Source organism: Limanda limanda, chromosome 14, assembly GCF_963576545.1.
Source record: "Limanda limanda chromosome 14, fLimLim1.1, whole genome shotgun sequence".
In the NCBI taxonomy this organism is placed as follows: Eukaryota; Metazoa; Chordata; class Actinopteri; order Pleuronectiformes; family Pleuronectidae; genus Limanda; species Limanda limanda.
This window is the reverse complement of record NC_083649.1, coordinates 20,085,241-20,110,273: the sequence shown is the minus strand read 5'-3', so window position 1 is coordinate 20,110,273 and position 25,033 is coordinate 20,085,241. Positions and strand designations below refer to the sequence as shown.

Genomic DNA, 25,033 nt, shown 5'->3' with positions numbered 1-25,033 from the left:
GATCATGTTTGGACGTTATTTCACCAGCAGTAAATACAAGCTCACATAGTGTCCCAGGGTTTGTGTTTGTTTATGACCTGATATTGTAAATCCCTCAGTCTCTGTGATAACATGACCAACAGAGATATATATAAACCAGATTCAAATGATACATTTGAGTTCTAGTTTGTATAATGAAATGGCATGTTTTATTGCAATTAAAAGAGTTAAAAATAATTTTCTGCATAATGTCACATTGCCATATCCTAAAGAAGGTGGTAAAGAAGAATAGAAAAAAGAAAGCGATCTCATGTCTTTTTCTTTTTGAAGGAGAAGGTGGTTATTAGATGCTCCAGCCTTGAGCAGAACACTGAACTTTTGCTCAGAATGAGAAGTACCACTCAGACCTGCCTGTAGATAAAACCATATTAATTATCGGCCTTACACCACAAATACTTAGTATATCACTCCCCCTAGTGGTGTGCCTGGCTCAGGACCTCCTCAGCAATGTCCTGTGAAAGTCAGTGAAGTTGCTGACTGGACAGAGCCCAGGGCTAGTGACAATACACACTTTATATTTCTAATGTACACTGGCTGGATGATTACTTACTACCTTGGCTCACTACCTTGGAAGTTTTCTAATACTCAACATCCAAAGGTTTTCCTCTGCGGAAAAACAATCTTTTTTGCATTAGTGTATGTTTTCTTATGAGTTTCAGAGAGTTACCTGCCATTGAGCTTATGTTTTCACCTCTGTTGGTTGTGTGCAGTCTTCTGAGTGCCATCCTATTTGTGTTTTTATTCATAGGGAGTGTAAACTTGACCTAATTGCTCTTTAGTTTGGTTGGTTGTTCAGCTCCAACACTGGCTATGATGTTCATTCACCTGAAATAGAGCTGATGTAAACAAGCATATGTGGACATCTAATTTCCTAAAGTCATTTTTACTAAACAATGTAACAACTGTAACGGCCTCATTAGAACGAAAATGTCAAACAGAAACTATCTCACAATGTTCAAGAAAGTGACAAATTATTTGAGGATCCTCCCACTAATTTTTTTGATAATGTGTCCAGTAGTTTTTGTGTAATCTTGTTTACAAACAGACGGACAGGTGTATTAAATCGTGACTTTCCTGGTCAGAGGTAATTAGTTGCCTAAGAAACATGTATCAGAAACTTCACAGAATAATGGGCAGTGGCATTCTTTCAGCATAGCTTTTGCTTTCATTACTGGGCCTCTGATGGTCTAGATCCCCTTTGATGTAACGTTGTCACACACTGTCCTTGAGAACTCTCATAATCACCCCTGGCGAGTGGTGTCAGTAAAAACTCACAGATAGATCACATGTTCGCATGAGTTGCGTCCTCTGACTTTCCATGTGTCTGGCAGTTGCGTAGGTTTGTCATTGATCGACAGAGGATCCGAGCAACATTACATTGATGTAGGGAAAGTCGCCTGAGGCTACAAATATTATAATAAAGCCCCTTTACAAGGAGGATGACAGATGTGACAACCCAACCCTTTGATTTCATTTGTGTCATGTATTTCTGGGCACAGAACAATTTGTCATGAGCGTTTTATTAAAACATCATGTTGTCTGATGTAGTGCAATTACCTTTTTCACTCTATTGGAGTTCAATTATTTCTCAGTAGCTCTGAGTTATTACATTGCGCATTGCAGTGACATAATAGGGACATCCCGATCAATAACTTGCCACTCTGTAGTTATCGTGTGGACTTTAAGCTTTCCAGTTTTTCTCTTCCTCTGCTCTGCACAACCAAGGTTGAACGTTTGACATTTGCCCTCACGTCACAGCTTTGTGGTTCTTAACCCAGCATCACCACAGACAACACATTAATTGTTAAAAGCGTGTTTTGTGAATATTCAAAAATTCTATAAAACAAACAAGCACAAAGCAAGTTGTGAGTGATATCTGATTCCCACACACAATGACATCCCTGCAGTTTTTTAATTATCCACATTTTGGTCAAATGTCATAACAGAAGTCAAGCACGTCTTTTTAACAAACCCCTAAAATCATGTCCTTGTGGCATTGTCCAAAGATCCCTAAAAAATATATATTTTCTCATTTCTTTATTTATTGTATATATTGTAAGAATATTGTTCCATTATTTAGTTTTAATTGTGTGTGACAAGACGGCTACAGAGTGAATTGTACATAAGAATGGCATTTCAATCATTTATATTAACTTGTATAGAATGAATGTGGTGTACAATAGAGTTAATAGAGTTCAAATCTGTCAAAACTGGCTCCTCTGTCATTGGACAGCACCAGAGTATATATATTGATGTGTGATTGTGAGTCGTTCAGATGTGCTTCCCACTTCTATTACTAGGTTCGTCACAGAAAGGCTGCAATTCTGATACAAGGAGCATCTCTGCCTGCGTCATCCCTAGAGCTCCCTGAGAACGTGAGTACAGATGTTTGCAGATGTTTCAAGAAAATTAAATGTCAAATATTTGATATAATGTCTGAAATAGAAGTACAATAGAAGAACTAAACTTTTATTGTTTTATAAATTGAATGTGTTCTAGTGTTGCTTGTATTTTACAATGTTGTATTTTGCACAAACTGTTATCTAGTTGTACTTTTTTACAAATTATGCCGCAATACCATCTAGCTTCTGTTGTCTACTTTTTGTAAGTTATTATTAATCTTTTGATATGAAATTCAATTTTTTTTTTAAATCTAGTTTACATTACACCATTAAATAAATAAAAACATTTTGTGGATGTATTTTGTGGAAAGCGCATAATGATCATGACTGTGAAATATTCCACCAGGGAATCAATATTCTACCCGTTTCTGAGGACGACTCTCAGCTGACAGATAGCGGATCAGTCTGAAATGTGTGACCATCAAGAAAAAGACCACAAGCGTGGAAAGCCTGCAAACTCAAAATCTCAACCAGCGAAGAACCATCACCAAAATCAAGGCCGCCATCAACACCACTACAAGAAAAAGTCCCACCATTCTGATGCCACTCATAGTCAAGAGTAGGTCATGCAATTTTTCTTCTCTCATTACATTTGTAAAAATCTGTATCTGATTGTTTCAGTAGAGAAAGAGATGGAAAAGTTCTGTGTTTAAAGTAGCAGAGAATCCTGTGTGACATTGACCTCTTGTTTTCTGTCTGAACTAGCACCCATTCATCAGCAGAGGACAGCCTCTTCAGCGATCACCAGCCCGACCATCGACCCGACCATCGACGGCCAAGTGTCACTGACCAGACTCATCATCCTCCCTCTCACCATAAACATCACAAGCAAAGTCACCACCGTGCTTCTCTCACAGAAGCCTCCCTGAGTTCCTCCACTAGTTCCTCCTCACACTCCTCTTCCTCCTCCTCTTCGTCAACATCGTCCTCCCCTTCCTCCTTCTCCTCTTCTCCCCTCTCTTCCTCCTCCTCAGCATCTTCCTCCAGCCTGTCCTCTGACTCCAGCAGTGAGCGTTTGGACAGACATCCACTGAGGAGGCCTCAGCACTCACAGTCCTGTACTGATATTTCAGGGAAACGCAGGTATTCTGAAGAAGGAGACGACACAGCCCCGTTGATAGATGAAGGGGGTGATCAAAACAAGCAATCGGCCAGACAGAAAACAGAGAAAGGCAAGTCCTCTCGCAACAGACCGACCCACAGTAAAAGGCAGAAGATTGCGAGAGGCTCTGGAAATGATGTCCGCAAGTCCAAATCCATGGAGGCTCTCACTGGACCCAAAGACAGTGATGGCGATGGAAGTTTGGATGACATTGAACAAGAAACAAGTAAATGTGAAGCCAAGAAGAATTTAATGAAGGAAAAAAAGAAGTTCTCCGCCTTTCTGAATGAGATCACTCGGCAGGTGCTCAGCCCGATGAGACTCACCACCCTCGGGGTCACAGATGCTCAAAGACACTGCAGTCCACGGCAGGCCTCCTCCTCCAAAGCCAGTACGATAGACAGCCGCACTGAGAAACACAGACAGCATAGGATTCGGCCCACCAGTGCAGACTCAGTAACCTCCAGCAGACACTCCCACACCAGTCAGCACTCCTCTCGTCTCTCTAACTCTAAGTCCTTCCCACACCACCACAGTTATGATTCTGCAGACTCCACCGATCACATGTATCACAGGCCCAGAAGCTGCACCGACATAAGAGGTTTGAAAAAACCTCACACGCAGACTCCTCAGCATCACAACCGCTCTTGTTCTTATAAGTGCCGCCACCGTCACCAAGGAGATCACACTTCCAGTCACCATGATCATCACCATGAAGAATGCAAGAGCCCAAGTCCTCAGCATCACCACGGACACCGCCGTCATCATCATCGTCATGGTGATCACCATAGCCCAACCCACCACCACGGTGAACACCACAACACTTTTCAGCACCACAGAGGCCACCACAGCCCATCCCATCACCGTCACTATGGAGACCATCATCATGGAGATTGCTACAGCCCAACTATGGACCACAGTGCAACTCATCACCACCATCGTCATGGAGACCATCATTATCACCATGGGAAGGACCATGGCCACGGTCCACACCATCACCATGGAGACCACCATAGTCATGCTCCTCACCAGAAAGATAATACAACTCATCATTATCATCATGGAGACCCCCCCAACACAAGTCATCGTCAAGAAGGTTGCCACACCCCAACACATGATGATGAAGATCACAATTCAGGTCACCATCCACATAGCAACCACCCAGACACTGAACGTCCTACTACACCACATCAACACAGACACCACAGCCTATCATCGATTGAGCACAGAGATCATCACAGCCCACCACATCACCATCACCATGGAGACGACCACAGCCCACCACATCACCATCACCATGGAGACGACCACAGCCCACCACATCACCATCACCATGGAGACGACCACAGCCCACAACATCACCATCACCATGAAGACGACCACAGCCCAACACATCACCATCATTATGGAGACGACCACAGCCCACCACATCACCATCACCATGGAGACCATCACAGTGAGGGCCATCACCATGGAGACCACCATAGTTCAGGCCATCAGCATCATCATGGAGACCACCACAATTCAAGCCATCAGCATCACCATGGAAACCAACACAGTTCAGGCCATCAGCATCACCATAGAGACCACCACAGTTCAGGCCATCAACATCACCATGGAGACCACCATGGTGGATCACATCCGCATCACCATGAAGACCACCATACTGAATCCCATCAGAATCACCAAGGAGACCACCACATTGAATCTCAGCAATATCCCCGAGGAGACCACCACAGTCCAGGACACCAGCATCACCATGGAGACCACCACGCTGACACTCAAGAGCATCACCAAGGACATCCGTTGCATCTCAACCAAACCTACTCCAAAAACAAGGACCACGACCATGATGGCCATGATGACCACCACACTCATCTAAAGGGCCATTCTGATGACAGTCCTCCTTCACACAAGAAGCCAGAGTCTCTCTCTAAAGCAGACTCAGCCAAGAAGACCCTGAGCACCTCCAGCCTGGAGGAGGAACGGACTAGTTTCACTGACTCATCAGCACATAAGGTTTGACATTATATTCAAAACTCTTTCTGAAATCCACTGTTACTGTATGTTCAATAAGAAATTATTGACAGGTCAATAGTTGCCTGTGTTTTACTTGCTTAATTAACAGGTTATGCAATGATGTTCCACTCATTTGATTGTGTATTGATTTGTGTGCATGTTACTGTGTAACTTATAGATTATCTATTTCTGAACAATAGATAAGTTACAAGCACAAACTAAGGGTAATTGAATAATGGAAGTCCAACGAATGCTTTTTCACTTTTTTTGTTGTGCACATTAATTATTATTTCTTTTTTTGTTGGTCTTAAATGCAGGAAGAAGCACATGAGATGGGTAGAATAATGTAAGTATGATGTAACTCTGTTGATTATATTAACTGATAAAAGCATTAATCCGTTAATTTGGATGTGAATACCATGGAACACACTGATATGTGTGATTTTACATCCAAAGGAATGAAAATACTTTTGCAAAAATATGAAAGAATTTGCTCATTGAACAAATGCACCAGAAGCTTGTGTACATTGTCTTTTCTGTAATTGACAGAGTACTACAGGAGAAGAATGAAGGTCTGCATGAAAATTTGCTGAAAACAGCAGTGAGGATGGAATGTCTGGGAGAGGAGTTTGTGAACAGCCAAAAGATTTTGGAGGCAGAACTTCAGAAGACACGTATGGAGCTCAGCAGCCTCGCCGATAAATTTAAGAGGTAGAGGAAGCCGTTTTATTATATATGATCTGCAACTGATTCTTAATTTCATACCATGTGAGAGATATTGTTTTCAGATTGTAATATATTTTGTTCTTGTGGACTACTGCACTTTCCCCCTCTCTCTGTCTTTAGACTCCATGACAGCTGCTCCTCAACACAACAGACCAATAATCTCCTGCAGCTAAAGCTAAACTCAGTGGTGAGAATACTGGTATTTCTTAGTGTCTTGACCATAAGCTACAAAAACATGAATTCCTAATTTATTAAAACCTGAGTATGAATATATCGAAGCCAGTTTTGACTCATGTGCCTCTTTATGCTCCCTGAAATATAGAAATCTTAGATCCGCCATTGACTTAAAGTTCATCTGCTGTACTTCCTGTGTTAGGCTCAGAATATGGAAGGAGAACGCGAGAGGTTGAACCATCGTATCTCAGCGTTGATGGAGCAGCTCGCTGATGCCAAATTTGGCAACAGTGTGGAAACATTCAAAGTAAGATGTTGACCTTTGAGTTCTGGGCAGACAGTCAATGTACACACACATTCATATTCATATTCAGTGGTGAAAAAAGACATATTGAAAATTACTGCTATTTCTTTGGATTTCTGTTACTGTGGGGTAAACCAAAACTGACCAACTATGTAAAACAACAAAGTAAAACAACTGAAATATGAATGAGCCGATGTGAATTACTCAACAATATCTTACTTGACTACATCATTTAATCAATAAACTCATCCATTTGTAACCTTTGCAGGCAGCATCTGTCCAACACAAAACCAACATCCACTTTCAGTCAGACGATTCCATTAATCCAGTGGGTCTGCCCATCGCTCCCCCTCCAGCTCAGTTCATGGACACCCATAACTACGGGAACACTAACGCCAGCAGCCAGGACCAGTCTCTAGGGTCAGTTCCAGAGGAGGAGGAATCCGACTGGTCAGAGATTGGGGACGAGATCCCACGATTTATACTGACAGGATCGAATAGAATTCATGCGTGGAGACACCAAGAAGCAGACGTGGACAAAGACAGCGAGTCAGGGGGTGAGGAAACTGTAGGCCTGCGGTCTGCAAGACTGCGGCAGACATCTCATCTCCAGTTCAAAATCCATAATGAGATTTTAACAGCACCGCAAAGCAATGCTTGCCCTTCTGGCTTTAAGAATCTGTCTGACAGCATGACAGCTGAGGGCAATTACAGGATCACCTCAAGTCCAAGCCTTGGCTCCTCCATCCTGATCCGGTCAGCCAGCCTGGAGGAAATTCCTCTGGCACGGCATCACATGCAAAAGGAGCTGAGGGGCACCGAGGCCATGATGGACCTCCACCACCCCCGGGAAGACGTTATCGGGGATTTAGATAATGAGATCATTCATCATTGGAGAACAAACAGTGACAGGGAGGCAGCTATGGGGATGCTGGCGGAGAGCAGGATGTCAGATGTAAATAGTGGCCTGGCCAGCCTGCAGACGGCTGAGCTGATGCTCAACCACTTCATACGTGAATCACAGACCAGTGACGGCAAAGGTCAGGGCAGGGCGGAGGTGCGCGGCTGGATGGGAGGGATTCCAGACGAGGTGTTGAAAGTGGAGCGAACTAAGCTGTGACAGTAGCGTGAGGTGTCTGAAATCATAATTTTTAGGTTTAAGGTTAAAGTTCAATTAAGCTCATTTAGTTTGGTCCAATAAATGTAACTGCAAAACTTTAGGACTCACTGGTTTTGTTCCTAAATAAAAAACAATACAATTAAACATCTGCCAAGTGGTACTGGAGGCAAAATGTATCTTATATGTCTATAATATGTAAATAATAATAAATAATATTGTTCAGTTTTTCCTCTGCACCTTGGATTTGCTAATTTAATGGTAAAATAGTAAAATAGATAAAGATATGTATCTTTGTTGTATTGATCTACATATATGTTTTTGTTTGTGTTTTCGCTTTACTGGATGAAACATTACGTATTTGTATAATATGTAGTCCTTATGTATGTAGACACACAGTTGAAGGCTTCCTAAACACATACTAAAAGATTTGTTTCATGTTAATCTATTTCCCTGTTGTAAAACGTATGGTTGTACAGCATTACATATACATATATATATATATATATATATACACACACACAAAATATGTTATAATGTTGTCTCAGCTTTAAGTATGGTCCTATCTTTGTGTAAAACATGTTATTCCTCTGGTTGCAATAACTTACATGCCAAAAGATATGCTTGCATAAACAAATTCTGCAAGCTTGCGTTTAATGTAACCCATGTAACTCTGTCCATATAAAATCTAATAAAGTATACGAAGAAACAATTGCTACATTGATTTAATTTCTGAGAAAGGTGGTGATGGAGGTTGTAGCTGGGTGAGACAGAACTCATGACCAGATTTCATTCAGGTTTCTCAGCTCCTTGCTGTTCAGGTTAGACCACACTTAGTTAATCTTTTTTTTTAGTATTTATACACCTGATACTTGTTGCTGGGGATATTCTAATCCTTGTAATTTACAGACTAGATAAAACTACCAAGTGCATCAATGTCACTTCAGATGTCTAAAAAAATCCCTCAACCTTGTGTTTGCTCAGAAACAACCACTGACTCCATTGGGGGGAAATGCAAAGTGGGTTTTTATCAAACAAACACAAAAGCAAAAGCAATACCATGATCAGTGTGTGGATTCTTTCTGCCTGCATGGAACCTCTGCAAACAACCGTATGATCAACATGTAGTCCTCTGTCGTCCTTGTGGGGATTATAAGACAATCAACACTTACTCTCTCTGCCACTACACATTCCTTTGTAGTCATGTCCTCAATGTAAATAATATTCACTGGCAGTAGACATTTATATACTTTTTTTCAACTATCAATGCTCCCTTTAAAAGTCACTTCATTATAAGAAGCAAAACTAAATAAAAAGAAAGACAAGAAATTATTATGCTGACTTATGCTGAATTATTATTGCTGACTTTTCAATCGGAATATAGACATTTCTCTCAGGTCGTCTGCCGCGGGCTTGCTCAATATCCCAAAAACAAACTTTTTCTGTCTATGCACCAAAGGCTTGGAACAAACTCCCACTAACCATCAGAAAAGCTTCTTCTGTTGATAGTTTTAAGAAACAACTGAAGACCTATTTCTACAATCAAATTTGATCTGTTATATTTTTATTCTTACATTTTTATTGATTTTTATTTTTTCCTAAGTCTTTGTTTTATTGCAAATATGATCTTATTGATCTATTATTTCATGTCTTTGATTTTATTGATTTAATTTTAAAGCACTTTGAGCTGCATTTTATGTATGAAAGGTGCTGTATAAATAAATGTATTATTATATTATTATTATCAAAATTCTTAAATTGTTGTAACACGTATCCTTGTCTTGTTGTCTTTTAATCTCAGATTTAATTCAGTTTAGATGTGTATATGAGGTTGTTTCATGAGGATATATGTTACTGTGCACAGCTAACACATTAAGATAATATCCACCTCCCTGTCAGGTTCAATTTGGTTTGTCATCTGTGTCCCTCTGTGTGAGTGATGGGTGCTGATCTGACAATGGCCTGGATTCACAGACCACTTTAATAGGATAGGTAGGCATTAGAGGTAAGACACTCCTGACATTCAGGTTCTGCCAAATCCAGTATGCCAAATCCACTGTGTGGCACACTGGACGGTACACAGTGGTCGGTAGAGATAACTGGACTTTTTTCTGCACTTTCTGGGGAATCGAACAAGGTGAATTTTGATGCTCTAACGTCTAAAGTTTTATAAATGTATTCTCTAAGGGTTTTGCGGTAATTTCACCAGACTTTTTAAATAGATGTTTTCAGCATGTCTTGAATTTCGCCTGCTGTGTTTCCACTTCTTAATTTTCCAAATTCAGAGTTTTAGTACAGTTTTGTCATCTTGCTCTCTGAGGCTTTGGAGTTCTGCCTCTCACCTCTGCTCCTCTCTCACAGACAAAGCACAGTATCGTCCCTCGTCGCCTCATCGCTCTCCTTCCCCTATTCCCTCGGTGAGACCCGGAGCCCCTCGCTGCAACCATGGTGGTGATGAAGATGAAGTTCCCCTTTGAGAAAAGGGTGAAGCTGGCCCAGGGACTGTGGCTGCTCTCCTGGAGCGCCACAGTGGCCGGGGCCATGACCTTCACCCTGGGGTGCCTGCTTAAGACGGAGCTCCGCAGACGGTCAGAGGTAATTTTTGAAATTATAATTCCAGGACTTTGAAGCTTCGTTCATACATCCTAAGCTTTGCTATTATTAATTTTAAAATGCTATGATCGGAAAATTGTGTAATTGTAATTGGGCCACGTTTATTGGTGCAATAGAGACTTTACAGTTCATTGGAGTTTGTGGACATACTGTGTTCATATTTGTGATTGAGAAAAAAAACAGATAACACATGAAAAGGTAATGATTCTAAACTGGTAATTGTGCACTAAATATCTATATTTAAGGCAGGGCCAATCCAGCTGTCCTTCAAACTGTCAAACTTTTAAAAAGAAAATTTGAAAATGGAATAGAATTTCTTGACAAGATGAAGAAATGTCCTTGTAAACTGGAAACGACTGTGACCCACTTTAGCTCTTGAGTCATCATTTAATAAAACCAGGCTCTGTCAGTCTTAATCATGCTAATCCACTGGCATTATACCTTTTGATTATACCTATAATCAAAACTATGTTTCAGCTTATGTTGACGTATTTCAATATTATATTGGAATAGTTTGCGTATTTTTATTGTGTTCAGCCTCCAATAACATAATCTTCACAGCTTTCACTTTCTTTTGCAAGGTTTCTGGTGTTTGTAAAAATAACAAGTATAATAATATTTCAGTGATTAAAAATGAATGTGACCCTAACACACACACACTGTCTGTTTATGCGATTGTTTTTCACTTTCCTCAACAACTCTCAGGTTGTTAACCACATATTTATTTCTTAACAGAATATTTAAGACTGACTGTTATCCTGATAAATAAAATGCAAATTATCATACAGTATAATATTATGCATTGTGTAAGTTTAGGACTTCTAACATGTCCATACAAAATAAAAAAACATTTGAAATTATTTAATCTAATATTCATCCCAAAACATGAGAGTGTCAAAGATTGATGAAAGAAACCAATTTTAGATTTTCCATCTAAAACAAATATAACTTTCAGTACATTAATTACATTACTGTGTGACTTAATTACAGGTAATGGAGAATGGAGACATCCATGTTGTGCCCAACACCCTGATGATAGTTGGTCTGGCCTCCTTGGGGATCAACTACTTTGCTTCAAAGATCTGTCAAGATGCCCTGGAGGCCGGGCGATTCCCTCGCTGGAAGAACTTCTTGAAGCCCTACTTCGCCATCTCCTGTTTCTTCACTGTCCTCATGCTGCTAGCCGTCATCATGAGCTACGCAATGAAGGGTAGCCTGGAGTCTTCCCTGAAGGGCGGCCTGAAGAATGGCATCCGATTCTACAAGGACACAGACACCCCAGGCCGCTGCTTCCAGAAGCAGAACATCGATCGGCTGCAGCTTGAGTTTCAGTGTTGTGGAAACAGTGACTACAGGGACTGGTTCGAGGTCCAGTGGATCAGCAACCGCTACCTGGATTTCAGCTCTAAGGAAGTGAAAGAGTAAGTGGTGGGAAATGGTTGGAAGAGGTTTTCACATCAGTGAATATTTAAAATCGAAGCTCAGGGACATAACAATACTGTGTTTACTGGTGAAAACATCTCTTATCTGACACATGTTTCCTTTGGTTACTTAGCCGCATCAAGAGCAACGTGGATGGCCGTTACTTGGTGGACGGTGTCCCGTTCAGTTGCTGCAACCCCAGCTCTCCGCGGCCGTGCATCCAGTATCAGCTCACCAACGACTCGGCTCACTACAACTATGAATACCAGACGGAGGAGCTCAACATCTACCTCCGAGGCTGCAGAGAGGCCCTGGTCAACTACTATATGGGTCTGATGAACACCATTGGGGCTGGAGTGCTGTCAGTCTTAGTCTTACAGGTACAGCATGATAACAATTAAAGTGGCCCCACAGTGACTCCACGCTAGATTGGTGGTGCTATAGGTGCCATGAAATTGGTCTTTTACGGAATTGATTGAACTGCGAAGAGGTTATAGATATATATAGCATAGATATTGTGGATGCAGCTCAACATCTAACATTTTCCCACCTTCTTCCTCCCAGGCTTCTGTGCTGGTGAGCTTGCGGTTCCTGCAGACCGCCATGGAGGCAGTGGCGGGGAAGGAAAATACAGAGATCGAGACAGAAGGCTACCTGCTGGAGAAAAGCGTGAAAGACACCTTCATGGAGTTCATTAACCCTGTGCTGAAGTTCTTCATGCTCACAAACCAGGTGGAAGAGGGCACTACTGCAGCAGGAGGGACCCCCACGGCCACGGCCTAAACCACACATGACGCACACACACATGTAAATAATTTTTACACAGAGAGGGCGATCAACGATTTAGGTCTAGTATTTTTTTATTATCAGATGATCATCACTGGTAAACATTTACTATCTCACTATACTTGCCCATTCATATTTCCCACACTGTATTACACCAGAGAAGAGCCACCCACAGAAGTTAGTGTAAACCCATGATTTCTTCTGCTCCTTAAAATGGATAAACAACTGACCACATTCTCTATCTTTTATTATTTCTCATTTTTTATAATAATAAACCCTTTTATTGTTACATTTGTTTCACAAATACACAAAATCACTTCACTTGTTTAATTGTCATGCATTGCTAATTTCACTACTACAATGCTTTTCTATGTATAATTAATACAAATATAATGAATAAAGCAATCATCGGCCGATCAAAAGATCACTGGGTAAATATTAATTCATGAGGAAAAGTATAAAGATTTTGGTTGTACAAAATAAGGATGTAAATCTGAATTGTAGAGAGACGGGAGGCACAATTTCCTGCGGTGCAACAAGATAACGACATATAATGATAGGTTACTTTTTTAAAGTTTGAAGATACCAATTAGCTGATGCAGTGGAGTAACTTGTTTCAACTCCTTTCTATTGTAAATAAAATGCATGCGTATGATATTCCACATGTCACTCTCCATAACCAGTGCTCTAAGGTGCAACTTTCTCCCTGCTTGTGAGAAGAATAGGATTAAGAGGATTGATGTATCAGTGTCGATAATGCGATGAAAGCCATCAACTGTGTCCTCTGTTCTCTCACCTTTATTAAAGCTGTTAATCCTGTTTATTAATAGGCCACTCAGCCTGCTGCCATGGCAGGTATACCCCTGCGTCAGATGGATGTAAGATGCAGGTGCAGGCTGTTTCTGAGGCTTGATACATTAAGTATACTTAAGTATAAGTACAAATACTGATTTTGCCACACAAAAGGAAAAAAACCTGAACTTTATTTTTACCTCCCAGTGGTTAATTAGGTGTAATTATAAAAGAATTCTGCAGTCTTTTTATTTCCAAAAAAAATAAATTTGTCCTTCTCTGGAATCTATTTGTTATATCAACCCATGGGAAAAGCTTTATTAAAGCCCTTTAAAAATCAGGACTGTGTGCTGAGTGATTTTCTTTAGCTCACATATCTGGGTGTAGAATCACCAATAAAGCTGGGAAAGGATTTCCATGTACTGTATTCTTATTGCAAAAGACCTGGGCTGTATATTTTACTAAGCAAACATAATTAACAGTGTAATTATTATTGCTATTATACGCGCCTTAATTATCAAAGCTCTCTGTCTTTCTGTATGTGGAAATCCTATTTCATGAATTGTCTTATCAGCTTCACACTTTGCTGGTGTATAAGAGCCCAAGGAAGGGCAGTGTTGAATTTGATGCGATTTGGACATGCTCTACGTTAAATATTAATAAAGTTTGAATAACTAGGTGAACAGCCCTTTGTGCAGCAGTGGTGGTGCTGCCTCAGGGTCCTTCAGCAGGTCTTTACTTGCTGTTTACATCAGGTCACTTTTACAGATTCAGAAAGAAAGCTGCAACCAGCATCACCAAAGGCCAAGTATCTAGTCCGTTCCAAACAGGCAGGTTTACGACAGGCACTGCACCAGTCATCCTCACCACTAGATGTCCAATATTTCCATCACATATTTGTGCTTCTACTGTATATTGAATTGTGTACGTTATCCATCATCCTTGTTTGATAGCGATGTGTCAAACGTATTGTGGCAGGTTACAAACCTGGTAGACTACATCAGTGCAATAACACAAATAAAGCAACATCAGACAAATAATATATGCTACATTATTATACGTGCCAGAACCATGCAAACGTTATTAGCTTTGTGAACTTCACTGTGCAGTTTTTGCTCTAAACTGGTAATTGTGCACTAAATATCTACATTTAAGGCAGGGCAAATCCAGCTGTCCTTCAAACTGTCAAACTTTTAAAAAGAAAATTTGAAGTATAGTATTTTATACATAGTAAAGTCTATGCAGCAGATAAACACATTAAACTATATATTAGTATTATATAAAGTATTTTATATAGAGTAAAGTCTATGCAGCAGATAAACCGATTAAACTATATAAATATTAGAAAGTATTTTATATACAGTAAAGCCTGTGCAGCAGATAAACCGAATAAACTTTATATTAATATTATATAAAGTATTTTATATACAGTAAAGCCTGTGCAGCAGATAAACCTATTAAACTTTGTATTAATATTATATAAAGTAAAGCCTGTGCAGCAGATAAACATATTAAACTTTATATTAATATTATATAAAGTAAAGCCTGTGCAGCAGATAAACACACTGATCTGCTGCCTGCGTGGGAAGACGTTCTGGTCACGTGACGCTACGTGAGCGCGCTCTCCGGACGTGTCGACCGATTCTCGGGATCGAATCTTTTCGAACCGGTTCCGTGTAAAGTCGTTCACAAGTTGACACGTTGTCTTTGAACGTGTTTTTGAAACCCACCATCGACCCCCTCGCTCTGGGATCAGTTTACAGCCGCTTCCCTCACGGGTGACTCGGTAGTGGAGGAGTTTTGAATCCTCCACGGTGACTGTCACACCCAGTGAGGAACCGCTCACAACAACAGAGAGGAAGGCTAGCCGCAGACAGCTGGCTAACGGGGAGGTCCCAGGCGGTGGCTAATGTCTGGAGCTACACTGGGGACACTACTGGTTGGACCGTATCCAGGATAAGCAGCCGCGAGTGGAGGGAAATTGACGGGAAGTGGCAGGTAGGTGGACGGACAACATTTGAGACAGCGTGTGTGATCCGCCTGGTGGGTGAACTACCCAAAGTTAGCTCACTTCTGGGACTTATCAGCGTTTGACTGAAATGTTTTACCATGTCTGTAAGTAGCGAAGTAAAGTCATTGCGTCAATAGCTAGCACGGCCGCTATGGCTTCCCCTGCCCTCAAGCTAACTTAGCTAGTGCTAACAAAACGAAGTGAAGTTAGCATCCAGACACACAGAGTGTCTCAGCCATTGTTTGTACTTGGTGCAGGAAAATCCTGTTAAATGAGTGCAGGTCGGGCCTCACGCTGCTGGTCTCATCCCTCTGTGTTCACCACCATCCAGGCTGTAATGTCGATGCTCACATAACATAAAGCCACAGTGACGTGTTGGGGCCAAACGATCGCACCAGTTCAACAGGGTGAGGTTAACAGTGGTCGACTGGGATGTTCTGATTGCACTGGTGGTTTTCCAGTCACATGGTGGCGCTGGTGCAGAGTGACACCTAAATTAGCCTGATTACTTGTTGACTGAATCAGGACCAAAGGAAATGGATGAAGTCGGTTATGCCAGTGAAAAAACACCAACCCTTTATATTGCTGATATCTTTCTAGTCTTCTCTGAGGCCAAGGTATTTTTAAAGTATATGAGACTAAAGCAAAAGTATTGCATATAACCATGTTAGTATGAGGCTTGTTAGCACATACACCTTATTGGCTGGACATTACTCAGCCAGCTGCACACAGATAACTTTGATTTGCAGATATCAAGTCCAGCCATCTTCTCTAATGTGTATCCTCTTGAGGATTGTGGGTGGGAGCTGGAGCGGTTCCCAGCTGAAAATGGGCGAGAGGCGGAGAACTACACCCTGCAAAGGTCACCAGTGTATAAACCAACAGAGAGAAACAACCGTTCACTCTCACATACACAACTACAGTGGATTTACAGTCTCCCATCAATTTAGCCCAATCTGCATGTTCTTGGACTGTGGGAGGAACCTGGAGAGATCCCACGCAGACACGAGGAGATAACAAACTCTACACAGAAAGACTCCGGCCGAGCTGAGATTCAAACCGTCGAACTGTAGAAATCCTGAAGTTTTGTGTTGTATCCCCTCTATTTTTCCAGTCCAGGCTCAGATGCTTTTTCACACAGTTTTATTGAAGCTGTTTGTTATTGTGTTGTGACAGATTCTGAATTTCCTCATTGTGTCTCAGAATAGAGATGGAAGGGGATGACTGCAGTTTTCCTCCAGATTCAGCAGACGATCACTCGCAAAGAGGAAGTGTTGCTTCTTCTGCAACACTTTCCCGGGGTACGGTGGAGCAAATAATATATAACAATCACCTCTTTATCTTGTTCTAACATGGAGTACTTTTATTTATTTTTTGTTTAATTTGATATATTTGTGATTGTTCACAAAGCTCAAGATGTGCTCGTATACCTGTTTGGGGACAGTGCAGTCCACCTCACTGTAGAAGGGCTCGGCAGTGTCACTGTGACGGAGCTGGGCCGAAGTGTTCATGAGGCTCTCAATGTTCCTGAAGCTGCACATGATGCCTTCGCCTTCTGGTTATGTTCTCCATTGCTCGGTAAGACCTTTAGCGCCCAGACACTCTACTGCTTCGACCCTTCTTCTGATCAAATTATATGCACAGATGTTATAAGAATGTTGATATGTATATGGATGCTTGTGTCTTACAGAGCTGCTACCAGTGTGACATGATTTAAGATATTTTTGGCAGAATGTCAAGAGGAATATGCGTCTACTTGCCTGGGGCTAAATGATAGAGGCTTGATTTACTGTGGGTTCCAAAATTCTCTGACCACTCTCCGAGAATGGAAAGTGGTATAAATATCACACCAGAGTCAGAGCAGGGAAACATGCATACAGTATCTGTGTATCACATTTGATCTCTTCCATACTCTTCCATACTTAAGAACTGCAGTTAAAGGTGAGACATCAGCCATACAAGCTGTGTCGCCAGTGGCAAGACCTGCTGTATCGCTTCACTGAGGCCTCAGGGGAAGACATTTCACAAGGTGAGAGATAGTCAACATGTTGCTCGGTTTAATGCACTAACCTTTAATGTTTTCTCAAATCAAAGCATGAAAGGGACTCAGAGCAGAGAGTAAAGAAACTTTTGTTTTACTAGTAATATAAATGAAATAAAAGGTCAAAGAACTGATATTGTTAAATCATATATTTTAATTCTGGAAGGATGCGCAAAAGCTTTAGAAATGTTTTTGACAATTAAACGAGGAAATAATAGCAGATAAAATGAATATAATCATTAGAGATCTTACATGTTACATGTGTAGCAGTCAAATTCATTCACAAATGCTTTATTAGATATGCAATAAATGTTCAATGCATTATAATGTATGATCACACATATCAATGGTCGGAGTTTGATTACTGTGTTACAATAGGTTACGCAGTAAACGCTATAGTATTGAAGAAAAAATCAAGAAAAAATCAAAGAAAAAGATCAAGTCTATTTAATGAGTGAGGCCAAGAATACAACTTTATGGCAAATCAAATGGGACAAGACTGAATTTAAGTTTTATTTTTTACAAACTGAAAATGTTGTTTAGTGCGCATTGTCACCCATAGTGGACTTTTGGGGATGTGAAAGTCTGTTGTTGTTTCTCATTACTTCGGCAGAAAAAGCTGCTTTTTGTCCAGTGTTACCAAAGAACTGGTGACAAAGTGACAGCTTAGCACTAATCTAACAAAAAAAAGGAACACAAATGTGTTGCATAATCATTTAAATGCTGTTATGTGTTTTTGTGAGTAGGTAGGGATACCACCCACACACAGTGCAGAACTGTGAGCCAGTGCAGAGTGGGCTGGAGGGGGCTTGAGAACTAGATTTGATGTTGGTCCCACATCTACTGCAGTGTCCCCATACCTTCACTCCTCCATGCCGAGCGTTGAGAATGGATTTCATTTGTTAGAATGATATGGAAACACACAGAACCATAATGCATCATTGTTCTCTGCTTTTTCCTCAGATGAGCCGTATCTCCAATACAGACGGAATGTGTTTTATCATAAATCTAAAGAGCTGCAGGTACCACTAAATCCGATCCACTGCAGAATATTGATTAATCTTAGATATGAGCAATTTATGATGACACTGTTTTCCCTCACTTTCTACTAAAAGCTTGCTTAGTCGGCTTTAATGAAGAAATTTGGTCATCGTCTGAGAGTCATTAGAGTGCAGTAATCATAATGGGTTTTCTTGTAAATTTGAATTACCATTTCATCAGCTTCAGAAGGGTAAACATGTTTTTTTCTGTTTTATAATAATCATAATTCATCAGTACTCAAAAAAAAACCAAAGTAACAAAGTGCTCTAGATGAGGCAGCAAATTACATCTATTTATTTAATAATCAGACACGATCATTAGAAAGCTTGTTTTCTTTTCAAAGATATTGGGCTCCCTCTAACTCTGAGTTTTTTGTCCTGATACCGTAACAGTTGGATAATTTTGGTTATTGTGTCCCTCCTGAGCAGATTGATGATGAAGGAGTCTTGAAACTTCTGTATGAAGAGGCCAGGAACAACATCCTCTCAGGTCGATACCCCTGTGATCCAGAGCACTGGATGAGTCTTGGAGCCTTGTCTCTTGCTATTGAAGAGGGAACTGGTCTAGACGGCCAACAGTTTACTGCTACTGTAAGGTGAGTCAGAAAGATTGTTTAAAATATATGACCATTTTCTGAATTGTTTTGTGTAGATGATCCAAGTGTTGACTTGTAGTTTTCTCTTAAACAAGCCTAGAGATGATGCGTAGTTCACAGTAGCTTGGCTTCGAATAAAGACTGAAATAAGGGATGACCTGTTTGTCAAAACACACACGCCAGTTTTATCCAGATTTAACATGTTTTTGCTCTTTGGCTCCATAATTTTCTTATTTGAACCCTATTTTATAATTTTAAGACATTGTAAAAAGAACAAACCAAAATCATGTACCTTAACTGACAGATAAAAGGCAGTTGGTTGATTTCACAGCTTTGAGTACTTCAGCGCAATCAACAACAGATTGTTGCAATTTGATGAACAATCGTCAAATTGCAAAAAATTACACCCTTGATGAATATCAAGAGGTCAACAGTTTTGATTGGAGTGGGATAATCATTGTTTCTTGTTTTTCTTGAAAGCCTTTTGAGACTTGATTCAGAATTACTCATAAAGTACTTGACAAGTCTCATAAAGTGCTATTCATATAATAGAGAAGTTTTAAAGTAGTGTAGTCACTGTTCTTATTTTAGGTGCTTGCAACACACGTCGCAGACTGCCAGCTGTTAGTAACAGATAAGTGAACAAATGTTTTTGAGGAAGTCTCTTGTGCCTTTGCAAGATTTTAGCATCAAACATCGTAGTTTGTGTCAGTGGTGTTTATTTGAATTTTTTTAAATAGTGGACATGAGAGAAAACACTACTGTTTAATAATGGTTGTAGATTTCACACAAGAAGTTATTTTCAGAGCATCTCTAGGTATTCATTATTTTATGTCTTTATTGCGCTTAAGAACAGAATCTGTTCCACTTTAGGAAATTCATACGTCAGCATGTGAGTGGTAGTAATTGAGGAGAGCAGTTTGCTTTATTGTGAGACTTGCGTTTGGTTGTGAGCCTCCTCTTTAAACACAAAAAACTGAACATTTAAGTGAAATGAGCATGACATTAAAATATGCATGTATTTTATGTTTATTAATTAATATATGTGAACTTGGTGATTCAGGAGAGGAAATAATCTGTAGCATTTGAGATTTGTACTAAATTTGTAATATAAACTGCTCCACTTTCCACAGAGAGAAGAAGCTGACCTCTTATGTGCCTGCACATGTCACCTTGGGGAGCGGTGGTTTACTCTCCACTCTGAGAGGGAAGTCGAGTCGTCTGGCAGGGCTGGAGCAGAAACTACTTGAGGAGTACAGAAAGATCCCCACATCTGCTGCAATCCCTCCTGAGCCCACACAGCTCCTACACCAGTACCTCAACACGTGTCACACACTGCCTTATTATGGGTAAGAACTTTTGTAATGAGCCATTGATGCTCTGTCTACATGTTTTAAAACTCAAAAGGCAATGATAAATATGTGCTAATTTTTCAATCTGCACAAACAGGTGTGGTTTCTTCTTTGGTGAGATTGACAAACAAGGGCAAGGGATCCTCCAAAGGGGAAAGCGCAAAGCCGTCAATGTTGGGATTTGCCTGGAGGGCGTCTATGTGATGGATGTCAAAGAGAAGGTGAGACCTGAAGTTTTCTTGGTGAACAGCTCTGTAAAAAATTTTGCACACTGCAGAAATAAGGAAAGCGTTTCTCATTTCTCCTCATGAAACCAATGCTGATATTTTCCCCTCGGACATGTTTTCTTGTAGCATGTTCTGCTCGGCCTGCGTTTCAGCCAGCTCTCGTGGGACCACAGCTACCCCGAGGAGGAGGGGGACTCGCACATTCTATGGCTGGAGTTTGATGGAGAGGAAGACGGAACTCCAGTCAACAAACTGCTAAAGATCTACTCAAAACAAGTAAGACAGTGGTAGTGAAAGGAAATTCAGAAAGCATCTGATATGATAGGACATTTTGTGAACATTTTATATCATGATTTATAGTGACCAAAATCCCGGTATTTTCGCAGCATTTTTATTTATGTGCTGATCTACAAACTAAAGTTATTTTATCAAGTTTTATATTTTACTAATATATTTATTCCTGTTATGCAGATTCAACTTACACCTTAAATAAGTTAATGTTTTGCAGAATCTACCCCAAATGTCGGCCAGAGCACTAGCAGCTCATGCTTTTACAGCACCAGCCAAATGTCAATTGTAGTTAAAGGTTCAGTGTGTAGAATGTAGTTCCATCTTGTGGTGAAGTTGCATGTTGCCTCACCCAACCCTTCCAAACATTAGAGAGAACCTGTGGCAGCCTTCAGTTGTAATAAAAACAATAAATAATAATAAAGAAAACAACAATTTTGAAAACATCACTAGGACTATTTTATATTCAATTTCTGCTAATAGATCTTTTCACCTCAATCTTAGACACTGAAACTTAAAAGTATTTTAAGATTGAAACGGTACAACGAACTGGAATTTAACCACGTCGTACCATGAAACCAGAAACTGTTTCCTCCCTATATATGATTATTAACATCTGCACATTTGTGTGTTTGAGTCACTTTTTTCTTTTTTGGGGTCACACCTTTCCTGACCTGATGGACACATCCACCTTCTCTGCTGCATTTAGAACATCAATATTAGTCGTCTTGCTGCCGGGTGGGGTACTAGATGCAGTCCTCGTATGTGTACCTCACTTCAAATGTTTTCAACAAGTACAGAGACTATGCAGCGATCTCTGGAGAGCACCCTGCACCTGGTGTTTTTTAAACTTTGAGGATCAGGTGTAGCTGCTGAGCCTATTTGTTCTTAGAGAAGCTCAACACTTGACATTGGGTTGAAACCAAAAAAGCAATTTTCTGTACTCTTTTCTATATAATCCCTGGTCAATGAGTGTTAGGTTGAAAAAGACTGTCTCAGCCAACAGATGCTGAAGAGCTGTTACATAATGGCGGAGGCACTCAACAATAATCACACTCTAATCCGAGGCTCGCAATGTGACATTTTATGCCTGTGGCTCACTAACAGACCATCAAAAGGTCAAGTGCAGCTGTGTATTGCGTCTACTTCTTGGAATCAGACTTAATGATCTGTTTTTTTTGTCTGGAACCAGGCAGAGCTAATGAGCGGCTTCATCGAGTTCTGTTTGGAGCTGAAGTCTGCGTCTGAGGGTGCAGCTGCAGTCGAGATGGACGGCGAGGTGAGTGTGTCTCAGCAGCCAGCCGGACAAGAGGGCAGCAAAGGGAACGGACGTGGAGGGCGACGTGGGGTGCTGCACAGGCAAAGCAGTGTTGTGTGCAGTCGGGTCCATTCGCTCAACACTATCAGTTATGTGGACAATGGTGAGTCTGATGGTGGCATTTAGTAATCCTAACGTAATCTCTCTAACGTGAGCTACTTCTAAACCATGACACTCTCCCTGTGGTAACTTCAGCTGGAGGAATTTTTCAATATTTGTCCATGTTTGTCTTTCAGGAAAGGAAATCAAACGCTTGAAGCCAAAAAGAGCTGCGTCATTCTTCACCCGACAGACGTCTGCAGCCACATACTCTGCAGCCACATACTCTGCTGTGCAAGTGACAGAGAGTCTGGAGCAGGGTTAAACTCACTGCTCTGCCCTGTTCGTCCCAAAGACCAAACGTGAACATTTTACACTGAGATTTAAAGAAAAGACTTTATACGCGCTCTTGACATCTAACCGATAATATATGATCATGCAGAGGACCAAGTGAGGGATTTAAGAGTGTGTGACAATATTTATCTTTGGACATTTTGTATATTAAGAGAGTACAGCAATGTGAAAAGCAAAAAAAGATCTATTAACAGCTATGCTTCTGAGGTTAAACTGAAGTGGCTATTCATGAGATGGCCTTACATAATAGAACTATTCTCTGAGCACTATATGAGGGACCTCCTTCATTAGTCTGGGACATGCCTTAGAGAAATCCTCAGATGACGACTGTATGCTATCTTGTGACCTTTTCCACCTTTTGCAGTACTCTGAATGACGTTTTTACTGGTATTATTCAAACATGTTTAACCTCAAATGAGTATAACCACTGCATTACCTCTTACTTTAACTCTTCTATGGGATTGAACATTGCAATACATCCCCTTATAACATTAAAGCATCCTCCTCAGAGCTGTATGAGCTGGCAAAAACTCTTTACCGTCAGCATGACAAACACTTTCAGGGGACAATCCGAGGGCGTGTTTCCCACTACTCTGCTTCTTTAAACTGCCAGTGCCTTGTTCTCATGAAAGGATGAAACCACTTGTAAAAAGTGCTGGTAGAAACGGTTGGTGTCACAGATCATAAAAAATGTCTACATGGGAGCACATTGGATTTGCTGTGGAAGTAACTTGTAAGTACACATATCTGAGATTTTTACCCAATTTGCTGATACTTGCTGCTGGTTTGCTTGGAAAGAACATGCTAAATGAATTTTTATTTGTAAAAGCAGAATAATGTGACGTTATCTAAACATGTAAAGTAACAGGATATTTCACATTATCGGACTGTACAAACCAAAATTGCTTGTTCACAGTATCAAGTGCTCATTGGAGAGCTAAAGTAAAACTATGGTACATGGTAACTATGGTACAGCAGACTCAAAATCTTACCAATCTATGTACTCAGTTAAAATAAAGAACGTATTACCTAGTGACACTCGTCTACCAGTCAAGACTTGACTCACTTGCTTGGTCGGACCTGATAAGCAAAGTAAAACTTATGCAATGTAAAAGTTGTGCAACTTCTCTAATAAGAGAAGCTAGAATAAAAGAAAACCTTCCATTCAAACTGCAACTTCAAGGTCTAAGTTTTGGTTATCCATCTAAGGACTATCTTTTCAAACACAAGTAGAATTGTGTTGGCAAAATGAAGGGTAATCTCAACTCATAAAGAGCATTTAGTGCTTCAATTGGAATTAAAAATCTTTTCTGAGGTATGTGGCTTTCATTGGACCGCGGCAGCCCTCTCTGTGCTTATGGTAAAGACGAGCTTGCCGTTAAGATCTCCGTCTTTACACCAAACCATAGCTATCGAACATGCTGCAACAACAGTCTGCTACCTAAACACCCCAGAGGCAGGGTTAGTCCCTCCAGGAGTGTGTCTGAACTCCATCCCGACCCCTATTTGGGCAGTTTCTTTCTCTTACGTACATTAAACAAACAGTGTCACCTCAGTAATGGACATTACAGGAGTTATACGTCTTTATAACAATGCAATATGTCCTCATTTCAGATGTGGCGTCTTCTCCCTGATTCTCCTTAGCATGCAAACTGCAGATTGTGCTTACATCTCTATGCTTTTGACTTTTATATCAGATGCTGTCGGTACCCTAACCGCAGCAGTCGAATATATTGTTGCTCACGTACACTATGCATGTCACATTGTAGAATAGGCATTCTGAAAGACTACACATCATCATGTGATACTGCACTATTAATACTAATACGCTGTTTTGAAAATCTTTTACATCTGCTGATTGTTTTGTATCGTTTGTTAGCTTTTATGAGCGAATATTTTTACTTTGTTTTTCATATACTGGTCAGTGTTTGTACACTAGAATGAAGAAATAAGTCATTTCAAGCGTTATCTTCTTTGAGCAGAAACATAAAGTGCCTTTTTGTTTGTACTAAGTTGGAATCTCAATAACAGTGTTTTTGGTGCTTGGAAACCAGAAATCCTAATGTGGTTTTAAATAATTTGTGTTTTGTAATATATTTCCCATATTTTCAAATAGATTATGCATTTCACCTTTCCTTGCTGATGTGAGTGCATTGATATATTGGTTAACTACGCTGGGCTGCTGTTGAACAGTGAATGGTGGTTCCTTCATTAAAATTTGTCTAGTTTTTTTCTTTCTTTTTGTTAATAAACAGATGCAAAGTGGCCGTT

General features: G+C 40.5%; 3 protein-coding genes across 3 annotated transcripts; all 3 read left to right on the top strand.

Moving 5' to 3' along the window:
• The first annotated feature begins 2,851 nt into the window (after positions 1-2,851).
• On the top strand, positions 2,852-7,886 carry si:dkey-273o13.3 (uncharacterized). Its single transcript, XM_061085345.1, has 9 exons — positions 2,852-3,000; positions 3,147-4,202; positions 4,270-4,681; positions 4,768-5,562; positions 5,880-5,908; positions 6,112-6,273; positions 6,409-6,475; positions 6,665-6,769; positions 7,035-7,886. Exons 1-9 carry the CDS (start codon positions 2,852-2,854, stop codon positions 7,884-7,886), a joined length of 3,627 nt encoding a protein of 1,208 aa, XP_060941328.1.
• A 2,442-nt stretch (positions 7,887-10,328) lies between these two features.
• rom1a (retinal outer segment membrane protein 1a) lies at positions 10,329-12,701 on the top strand. Its single transcript, XM_061085577.1, has 4 exons — positions 10,329-10,478; positions 11,487-11,917; positions 12,052-12,298; positions 12,483-12,701. Exons 1-4 carry the CDS (start codon positions 10,329-10,331, stop codon positions 12,699-12,701), a joined length of 1,047 nt encoding a protein of 348 aa, XP_060941560.1.
• A 2,426-nt stretch (positions 12,702-15,127) lies between these two features.
• Positions 15,128-25,027, top strand: frmd8 (FERM domain containing 8). Its single transcript, XM_061085565.1, has 11 exons — positions 15,128-15,494; positions 16,711-16,808; positions 16,918-17,085; positions 17,435-17,536; positions 18,512-18,570; positions 19,018-19,184; positions 20,318-20,533; positions 20,634-20,757; positions 20,890-21,039; positions 22,244-22,472; positions 22,606-25,027. Exons 2-11 carry the CDS (start codon positions 16,718-16,720, stop codon positions 22,731-22,733), a joined length of 1,434 nt encoding a protein of 477 aa, XP_060941548.1. The 5' UTR covers positions 15,128-15,494; positions 16,711-16,717; the 3' UTR covers positions 22,734-25,027.
• The last annotated feature ends 6 nt before the right edge of the window (positions 25,028-25,033 follow it).

Coding starts and splice junctions, on each gene's coding strand:
- rom1a (XM_061085577.1), top strand. CDS start 10,329: ATGGTGGTGATGAAGATGAAGTTCCCCTTTGAGAAAAGGGTGAAGCTG. Junction 10,479..11,486: donor AGCTCCGCAGACGGTCAGAG/GTAATTTTTGAA, acceptor ACTTAATTACAG/GTAATGGAGAATGGAGACAT. Junction 12,299..12,482: donor TGTCAGTCTTAGTCTTACAG/GTACAGCATGAT, acceptor TCTTCCTCCCAG/GCTTCTGTGCTGGTGAGCTT.
- si:dkey-273o13.3 (XM_061085345.1), top strand. CDS start 2,852: ATGTGTGACCATCAAGAAAAAGACCACAAGCGTGGAAAGCCTGCAAAC. Junction 3,001..3,146: donor GATGCCACTCATAGTCAAGA/GTAGGTCATGCA, acceptor TGTCTGAACTAG/CACCCATTCATCAGCAGAGG. Junction 4,682..4,767: donor TGATGAAGATCACAATTCAG/GTCACCATCCAC, acceptor TCATCGATTGAG/CACAGAGATCATCACAGCCC.
- frmd8 (XM_061085565.1), top strand. CDS start 16,718: ATGGAAGGGGATGACTGCAGTTTTCCTCCAGATTCAGCAGACGATCAC. Junction 17,537..18,511: donor AGGGGAAGACATTTCACAAG/GTGAGAGATAGT, acceptor CTTTTTCCTCAG/ATGAGCCGTATCTCCAATAC. Junction 20,758..20,889: donor TGATGGATGTCAAAGAGAAG/GTGAGACCTGAA, acceptor GTTTTCTTGTAG/CATGTTCTGCTCGGCCTGCG.